The sequence below is a fragment of the Montipora capricornis genome, chromosome 3 (genome assembly GCF_036669925.1).
Source record: "Montipora capricornis isolate CH-2021 chromosome 3, ASM3666992v2, whole genome shotgun sequence".
Classification (NCBI taxonomy): Eukaryota; Metazoa; Cnidaria; class Anthozoa; order Scleractinia; family Acroporidae; genus Montipora; species Montipora capricornis.
In genome coordinates this window covers 1,882,242-1,892,241 of record NC_090885.1, presented here as the reverse complement: position 1 = coordinate 1,892,241, position 10,000 = coordinate 1,882,242, and the positions used below count along the sequence as shown (strand labels likewise).

General features: G+C 41.4%; 2 protein-coding genes across 5 annotated transcripts in view; both read right to left on the bottom strand.

The window, feature by feature from the left end:
* Positions 1 to 10,000, bottom strand: part of LOC138041870 (threonine-rich protein-like) — a 162,084-nt gene that overhangs the window by 30,155 nt on the left and 121,929 nt on the right. The window lies entirely within an intron of this gene.
* The window catches only part of LOC138041676 (uncharacterized), an 83,505-nt gene continuing 80,094 nt past the window's right edge, over positions 6,590 to 10,000 (bottom strand). Inside the window, exon 11 of the mRNA XM_068887425.1 lies at positions 6,590 to 7,011. Within this exon, the coding sequence (XP_068743526.1) occupies positions 6,590 to 7,011 (422 nt within the window). The remainder of the gene's footprint in view (positions 7,012 to 10,000) is intronic.

The following is a 10,000-nucleotide window of genomic DNA, read 5'->3' as shown; positions in this document are numbered from 1 at the left end:
TCAACGTAATAATTACTTGCAGTTGGACAAAAAGAAAAATTTCCATCAGGATCAAGGTTTCTGGTATAAGGGTCAGAAGACTTTGGGTTGTTCGATTTGATTAAATAAAAGCTGCCTAACCGATCGGTATCATAATTTAGAGGGCCGTGGGATAATTCACTGTACAGGGCAGCATTAAAAGAAGCATTATCTAAATGATTAAAGGGTAGAGATATCAAACCCGAATCAATTATGTATTAGGGCAACGATAGTTCAAAATAAAACAATAATAATAAGTAGCTTAGCTTGCTCTGCATTCCTGTTCGGCAAGATCTTGAAGGTCGGTAGAACTACTTATCTTCACAAGACGAGAATCTTCCGATTTTTTTGATGAGGATAGTAAAATTTTTCATCCAGCAGAAACTATAGCGATATCTTTGCTGGAACGCTTTAGCATCAACTAGCAGCTTCTGGGTCTTAGCTAAATGATCATACATTTTGGCATCAGATAAGGACTCTTCTTCTGGTAATTCAACGGAGTTTGGAGTAAGCTTGTTAAAATCATTACGATGTTTTATGACATTTTCCTTAGTAACTCTACGCGAAAACTTGCAAATAATCGGGTTGGGGCCTGAAGTGGCGCTTCTGGATGGAGTACGATGGGCGATATCGATATCTTGCATGGAACTTTTCGCTCCCATTGCACAAAATAACCTAACATAAAGGGTGGACGTTTCTGTTGCTGACTCGCGGGAATGAACTTCGAGTATCCCAACAATTTTGACATTGTAATGATAAGTGTATCGTTAAATGGCGTCGATAGCTTCAGCAATCTCATCCACTTCTTTAACAAGATTTGACAATCTCTCGTTAAGAGGTTGGAGTTACCTTTTAGCATCAGGCAATCAGGTCATCATATTCACTGCTGGGGAACTCAAGGCTCTTTACGCTTTCGCCATCCACGCCGCCATTGGTCTCACCCGCAGCAATCGTTTCTCTTGCAGCAAGCAAAGACTTCAGATTCTTAAATTCTGACCGTAGCTTTTCTAATTGAGTTTGCAAGTCCTCGTTTTTCTTTCTGAGACTTTTCACTGTATCTCCAGGCATAACTTAGAAGACTGTATAAGGTATACTCAACTTGTAAGACTGGTCACTGTTCACTGCTCACTGCGGGAAAAACATGTCGTAAACTGAATGCGGAAAGGCAAATCATTTTGCCAAAATGTGCAAGACTGGTAGCAAAGGGATACACAAAGTAAGCGAGACTAGCCTCTAAACAAGTGACAGTTTGTTTGTTGAAACCATATCTGGAGACTTAGGTCCTCAAACCAAGTCTTTCTGGATATTGAGGTAGGCTAGTACAATGAAAAAGTAAGTTTCAAGCTCTTCCTTAAACTAAATGCTTGAATTCTATGTGTTATTCACACAAGCACCACCAGTCGTACGTTTAACATCACGCCTCTCGTTATAGCTGATCAACTTGATAAAATTAACGGTTAATATTATCTGTGGAAGAAATGCAAAACCCTGGGCAGAACCAAAACGACGTGCTAAAGTGACCTGCTTGAGGGCTTAAGGACGTTTGCAGGGGTGCATAAAATTCACCTCAAACCTGAGCCAACAGACTGGGTGAATTCGATCGCAACACCATAAAAACGGTGAACAGGCGCTTTACGGGAGTGTCTCGATCCCAGAGAGCTACACCACGCCATCAAGCGGGAACATTACCAACTGCCAGTTCTGGAGGATCTAATTCTATTGCTATAAGATGCTAAATATTTTTGCGTATTGGATGCCACCTCTGGATATTGGCAAATTAAGCTTGATGATCAGAGCTCAATGCTAACCACTTTTAACACACCATTTGGGCGATATCAATTCACCCGTATGCCCATTGCATGGAATAAACTGAGCTCAGGAGGTATTTCAAAAAAACTATGGACATGGCGTTCGAAGGTATCGAGTGATGCAAGTCCATCATTGGTGACATGTTGGTCTGGGGTATGTCCAAAGAGGATCACGACAGAAACCTGAAGAGAGTTCTCTATCGTTCGAGGGAAATTGGAATAAAGTGGAATGCTGAAAACTGTGTTATCGGAACAAAAAAAGTGAACTATTTCGGTCACTTGTTGTCCGACAAGGGAGTGCAGCCTGATCCAAAAAAGATTGCTGCCATTCAGGATATGGAACTTCCAAGGGACAAGAATCTGCTGAAAACCCTGCTAGGCATGGTCAACCACCTATCAAAGTTCATTCCCAATTTGGCATACGCCACAGCACCTTTGAGAAGTCTACTGAAGAAAGACTCAGAATTCTTATGGGATTGTGCACAGGAGGCAGCTTTAGAAATTGAAAATGTTGATTGCTCCTGCAGTGACATTAGTCTTCTTTGATGCAAGTAAGTGCGTAACAAGCATGGTCTAGGTGCGGTGTTGCTGCAGAATGAAAACCCTGTCGCGTAGGAGGCAAAGTCCCTCACGCCCTCAGAGAAAAGACTATGCTCAAATTGAAAAAGAGATGTATGTCATAGTGTTCGGAACTGAACGGTCTGTTGAGATTTTCACTTATCACAAGCCTATAGAGGCAAGTTGTCAGCGGCCCCTCCACGGCTTCAAAGGATGATGCTCCACAAACCTGGTAAGAATATACCAGTTGCTTATACGCTTTCCCGTTTGAATCTAAAGGACCCCAATGACACTCATGGGCTTTTGATGCCCAAGTTCATGCCATGATGATCTCTCTACCAGTCTCTGGCAACAAAATTTGAGAGCTACAGATCTGTACAAAGGAGGACCCTGATCTACAGTAGTTGATTACAATTACCCTTATTGGGTGGCCAGATCAAAGAAGTCAATCCTACCATACTGGAACTATACAGATGGGGACTTGTGTTCAAAGGAGAGAGAATTCTCATTCTCTCCGCTCATAGAGGAGAGATGCTGAAACGAATTCACATGGGACACATGGGGACAGTGAAGTGCAAAAGCCGTGCAAAGGACGTGATGTTCTGGCCAAACATGCATGGTCAGAGAGAAGACATGGTCTCAAGCTGTCTAACCTGCTTGGAACTCCACAGATGCAATCCAAAGAAACCCATGATATCACATGAAATTCTCGAACGGCCGTGGCAAACTGTAGCTGCAGACCTATTCCAGATTGAGGATGTGCACTATCTCATAGTGGTCGACTACCGCAGCAGATATTTTGAACCAGAACGAATGGCCTGCACTACATCCTCAGCAGTAATAAACAAGATGAAAGCCATATTTGCGCGGTTCGGTATTCCTGAGAAGGTGGTATCTGATAACGGACCCCAATTTGCCGCTGAAAATTTCTCCGCTTTGCCTATGCGTGGGACTTTCGACATGTGACCACCAGTCCCATGTACCAACAAGCGAATGGATTAGTGGAAAGATCGGTTCAAACAGCAAAACAATTACTTAAGTAAGCCAAGGTTGGGTCCCACGAACCTTTCCTCAGTCTCCTGGAGTATAGGAACACTCAAATAGATGGATTATCTTCTCCAGCGCAGCTCTTGATGAGCAGAAGACTGCGTGTCTCGCTCCCGGTGGCCAACAAGAGACGAAGCCTGAAACAAGCCTCCTAACGATATACTATTACAACAAAGGCGCTAAACAGCTACAGCCTTTAGAAATTGGGACACACGTCTACATCCAAAGAACTTGGAAGCCTGCCACAGTTTTGCAAAAGGAGAACACCCCCAGATCGTACACAGTTCACACGAACAGAAGATTCCTCCTGAAGGCAAACAAAAAAACACTGCAAAAGCCAGATTCCTCCAGGGACCAAGAGCCATGCAATCCGGAGGATGCTCCCCAAGTGGCCCAAGAGTGTTCAGGCAGTGAAGAAGCTACCCCTGCAAGCATTCCTGGACCTACACTAGTTGCCCAGACACAGGAGACAGGCAATCCCCCATACAGGGGTCGCTCTGGTCGTGTCGTAAAGCCACCACTGACGTTGCATCTATGAACTGTGTCCTCAGCAATGTTTCAATTTGATTGCTGTTATCTTTCACCTTTAGTGTAGACAACAGCTTGTGAGCTCTCTCTGAGCCAGCGGACTAACTTGTGACAGTTGTGTTTAGTAATTTTTTTTTGCATGCCTTTCAAATTTATTGATTGTTATTTGTTCTGGTCTGGTTTAATATCGATTTCGCGCCTTTATTAATTTATGCGGGCTTAGCAACCGGCTATGAGAGATATGTGCAGGAGAAAGCCATAAGCGATAATCTTATAACATTCAGTGTGATATTAAAAGCCACCAGTCAGGATTTTTACAGGCCCTTGTCCTTATTGTTTTAAGTAAAGTCAAGATGTCGCAATCAAAATGGCGGGTGCTTCGAACTTCGAACAGGATTTTCTACGTAAAAACTCGCTCACTTGCAAATAAGTATAGCACTTTCGGTATGCTAGAAGTGTGTTCTTATTAACTATGTACACAGAAAAAATAGAGTTTTGGGGTTTACATTCCCTTTGAAGTGCCCCTGTGATTAAAAAACTTTTTTTCTTCAGATTTTGAAAGTGTGCTCGCTTAACACCTGACTGGCAAAATTTTGAGCTTTGATTTTTATCCAAAGGCCGTTTACATCAAGTGTAAGTTTGGATTTCGCGGTCCGCCATTACTGACCGATTGGACCTCAGACGGTCGCAAAATACCAATTTCCTCAGTCTCATTGGCCGTGTTTTCACTAGCGGTTATTCAGGTCGCTTAGCTACTGACAAACGAAAATTTCGTGAAAACAGTTCCTTTCCCATCTCGCTTAAAGTTAAGCTTAAAGTTAAGCGAGTCGGCTTAAATGTAATGAGCCCCCAAACCAACGTAGCTTAAGCGAGTTGGCAATTTCTTTCGGCCAATGAGGAGTCGCTTGCGGTTATTCAAATCTGAAATACAACAGGCGTGCTATTTTTTTTTTTTACTGTATTGGCACGTGCTCTCTCCTCATTTGATCTTACCCGTGAAAACACGTATCATTTTTAAGTCGCTTAACGAAGTCTGCAAACAAACCACTTTCAGGGATGTTAAGCGAGACAACGGCTGTCGTGACAACACGGTCATTGGTAATTAGCGAAACAAACTTTCAAGCTGCCAAGAATGAGCCGCCTTTCTCCGAAATGAGTTCCGATGCATAAAACAGACCAAGTTCACTACTGAGGTCGAATGAAAAAATATATCGACTTGCAACAATCGTCATTTTATGAAACGTTGTTTCGCAAAATACCAATTTTCTCCTTCCCATTGGTAATTAGCGAAACAAACTTTATAGATGGCAAGAATGAGCCGTCTGTCTCGGAAAAGTGTTCCGTTAAATGAAAAGAAGACCAAGTCCCTCGAACAAAGGTTGAAATTGCGAGGGAAGATATCAGCATACAAGAAAAACAAGTGGACCTTATAAGCAGTATGGTAATTTTAAAAGCATGTTTCTTTCCTTCAGTCCTTATTCTTTGTTGTCCATAGTTGAAGGAGGTTGGTTAAAAATGCTGCGTAAGAGAAATTTTAGAGAATTGAAAACTGCCGATGAAGAAGAAGCAATGTTGGAAAAAATCGCTCCAAAATCAACACGGTATGTCACAAAATGGTCCTTTAACATTTTTGCACAGTGGGATAATGCAAGGCTCAACAAACAAGCAGCGAACGAAGAAGCAGGGTTCGACGTGGAACTGGACAGAATCCAAAGTAAAGTCTAGATACGAACGTTGTTAACACATAGTTAATAGACGGGAATGGTTATGAAACCCGGCAACTTTCTTTGTTGTAGGTTTTTGTTCTCTTTTTGGCCTTGACCGTGCACAAAACACAATAGTTGATTACTCCGTTCTGAGGAACTAACCAATAGAAACGTGCTGGTTACGTAATTCATGCATGAGCGCACGACAAAATATTGTGCACGGTCGTGGACTTTCCAACCTAAATCTTGGCATCTTTGTTTGCTCCTTTGATGTTTGCCGAGCTTCAAAACCAGTCCTCTCTATTAACTGTGGTTAACATGCTGGCAAAGTGGCTGAATTTTTGGGTTCACAAGATTTGTTGAAGAAGTTTGGAAGGAATATGGGTAGAATTCTACGCCCAGAAGTTTGAAATGGCTGAAATTTCGATGAAAATGATTAGGACTATTCCATAAAGATCACCAGTGATCTTTATGTAATGGTCACTACTGACCTTTCTTTAAAGATCCCAAGTGACCTTTACATAAAGGTCGTTTCATTTGAGAAATAATTGCATTGTTTGCATATTCAGCCCTGCACTCCCCTGGGACTGAAGCCGCCACCAGGCGTTTCAGAATGATCATAGATTATCAGGTATTAAGGTTATTACACGTGACGTTTATCGATGTTTTGATAGGCTGTTAGCATAATAAACTATTAACGAGTTTTAGAAGAAAACACATATTTCACTACATTTGTTGCTCAGTTTTTTTTAGTAGCTTGATAATGAAGACACGGAGTCTTCGAAACGTCGCAAAAGTTTTGTTTTTAGTAATTATTCTTAAATGTGTTACTAAACCTTGTGTCATTTGAAATTCTAATGATATCCTCGATTTTTGCACGACCTGCACAAAAAGCTACAAGAAGGTATTTTCAACTGCTAATCACTATTGACTCTGCAGATTCACTTGAGTGTGCTTACCGTTGGACACAGTGTCGTTGTAACTTATAACTGTGTAAGTAGCTGTGAAGTACATCCAGCTCCAATAAAGGTCCACGTTTGACACCACCACTTCTAGGCTCTGACCTGCGTGCGAGTAAAATGTTATAATGCCAGATAAGAGATAACCACACGTTCTTGTATTCGTCGGTTTGCCATCTGCGTAGGTTCCATTTTGAATTTCCAAGTAACCAAGAGTGCATGACCCGCCCCACCAATAACTGCTAATGTATTGAATCTCTAACTTGACTTTTTCTCCTTTCTTCGCTACGATCTGCCAGCTGTAATGTGGGTATGGGCATCCATGATAATAAAGATAAAATGAGCCGGTTCCAATCGTTCCATTCAAAAGACGTTGCTTGGAAAACTCTAAAAAACCAAAGAAAAGAAATTATTGTCTTTGAATAAAGGAAATAATCTCAGATGGATGTATCAAGTAACTTAAATGAGGAGCCTGAATAAAATGACCTTCGCACTTGGCAACACAAATCGGTACAGCGTTGTTGTTGTCAGTCAAATCCGGTCTCAGGTTGAATCCGTTTTTACCATTTTTGAAGTGTTACTGTGGAGGTAGTGTGGTAATGAGTTTGTTATAATCATATCACAAGACTCTGTCCTTTTGCTTCCAAAGAATACAGATTACTTCCAACGGACAGAAGACAAGACCTGTGTTGAAGAGATAGGGTTACACCGTGCCTTGGGTTTGAACGCCCCCCCAAGGTTAAATTCGTGATCCTCGTTTTACCTACAATACTAGACACATTTTGTTGGAACACGTTACACGAATGGTCTAGAATCGTCGTGTTACAAGATCGCAGCTTATCCCGTCTTATCCCCCCTCCCCCAATTCAGTGGATGTTCCAACAAATGACGAGTATTATAGGTTGAATAAGCACTGTACCTAGTTTTAACCCACGTAATATATAGATTTAGCCAAGCCTAAAAGCAGAGCTCCCGGGTGTATTCTTAGTGGCTGTACGGTTATTAAAAATAAAGCGTTTTGGAATTGTCCTCGTCTTGGTGTTTCTGGGTATTGCCTCTAAAATGGAGGCCGAGCTTAACCAGCTCAGAGATGAAAATGCGTATGTGGAGGTCTATCAGCGACATGAAAACTTGCGGTTTTTCGGTATTAAAGAAGTTCCTATCGGGGACATTGAGAAAAATACAAAATGCAATATTGGGAATTGTTTTCGATTACCATACACCATCTAGAACAAAAGCAAATTCCAACTCAATTTTCAAGTGCATACAAGAAATATTGAACATGTGGAAGTGGAGAGGGCCTACTTTGCTAGGAAAAATTAAACTTGTTAAATCCCTTATCATACCCACGTTTTTAAGAAAGGCAGCATTGATCTCTGTTACAGATGATTTGATCAAAGAAATAAATAGAAGACATTACATGGCCGCTTGGTGATACGAAATTTCTCTTTTAGTGTGGAAAAATATTTCATGAGTTAGTGCAGCAACAGAACACACTGTATTAACACACAGTCGTATTAACACTGCAAGGAGTGAATTATCTACACTTATAGTTTTAGACAAAAATATTACTATTGGGACACACCCCCTCATTCAACGTCTCATTAGAGGAGTGTTTCAGTGCCGACCAGCATTATCTAAGTACTTAACGACCAAGAACATCTCATTAGTCCTTGAATACCTAAGGGTCTTACAATCCCTCACCTATACGTTTGTTATGTTATATGTACGTGCAACAGGACAACGCTGCCAGACAATTTACTTAATAAACCGTCAGAACATGCGGAAGAACGGTGCAGCCTCATATGTGTTTCATATGACCAAGTTGAACATGTTAAGCACTCTTCCCCAAGATGGGAACAGCCTCTTCTCAATATTGCAAGATCTCCTTCAGACGAGAGGCTGTCTGTGGCTGCCAGAGTGCGTATATGCTCCCGCAAATTCTGAATTTGAGTGAGATAATTTCTTTTCTATGGCCGATTTCTTTATTAAATTTAAACAAAACACATGAGGAAGCAGTAGTGGGAGTAGTGATAACCATTCCTACACAATGCCAAGGTGGGCAAAGAATGTACACCAATTGGGTGTTGACACCACAGTGTTCAAATACCACATCACAAGAATCACAAGGGCAGCTTCAGCAAGTACGGTGTTCAGTCAACATGATTCCTCTGAAAAAAGTAATGAAGTTCGCCAGTTGGAAAAATGATTGTGTATTTCACAAGTTCTATAACAAGCCCATTCATAATTCCAAGGAGTTCGAAAGTTTTTGAAAAGCTATTTCTCTTTTCTCGGTTTTCCCGGAATGATCGGAAAATCCTGTTCCGTTTCCTTTGTCCCCCTAGTTCCATGCTCCTTGAAAAAAAAAAAAGAAATAAAAAACCGGACCCCATGACCTTGTTATTTAGCTGTCCAAATGAATCGTGCGGGTTTCAGTCAATTCACGCGGATGCTCTTATAGCTCATAGCTGCACAACAGCAGGTGAAAATTACTACTTATGTAGTAATGAGGGAAAATCCGACAGCCATGTTTGTTATTCTGAATGGTTAGTATCCAAAAAAGAAAAGAGTCTCATAAGGAATACACTCGTCCAGTTCCATATTTTGATCGAGGAAATTTGTTCAGTGCCTTTAGCAAAAAATTCTCCCCGGTTTTGGGAGAATGGTAACCCATCGATGCAAGAAATGTTGGTTTTTGCTACGACGTCAACGCCCGTACGAACGTCCACCCATCCATGTATGCCAATGTAACCAGTATCACGTGACCATTGGTGCGATTTATTTGGTTAGAATCTAACGCAAGTGTCTTTTCCGGAACGTTCATTTCGAAAAAATTGGCCAACCTCTCGAGGATTCCATTTTTCCCAAATATCGGAAATTTCCTGTTCCATTTGACATTCGTGGAAGAACCATCCACGGTTCACCGAAGTGGAAAAATCTGTTACATTTAGCACCTGGGAATTTCGGAAATTCAAACCCGAATTTTCGCCCTAATGGATCGCGCCCAATATCTCGGGCTCAAGTTTAGACCTTTATCGAGGCTAATTTACACCGTACATCTTTCATGTTATGGTCAATTGACACCTGTCAAAACAAGGCTTTCGCTAATCAGTATCACGTTACCCTATCGCGGGCTAGAGTTTAGAGCTCATCAAGGTCAGCTGCTTTTTTAAAGTTGACTGCTGATCAGGTACTGGTTTTCGATTCAATCACGTTTAAAAATGGAGTGGGGACACGAGGCCCAAAAAAGTGCAGTTTCTCCTGCAGAGTCTACAGACGACTGATACATTTTCAATCAAACTTCAACTTTCAGTAAGTCTCGTTTAATTTTTTGAACTTGTTTTGCAATTTTGTCGCCACAATAGTTCACCTAATA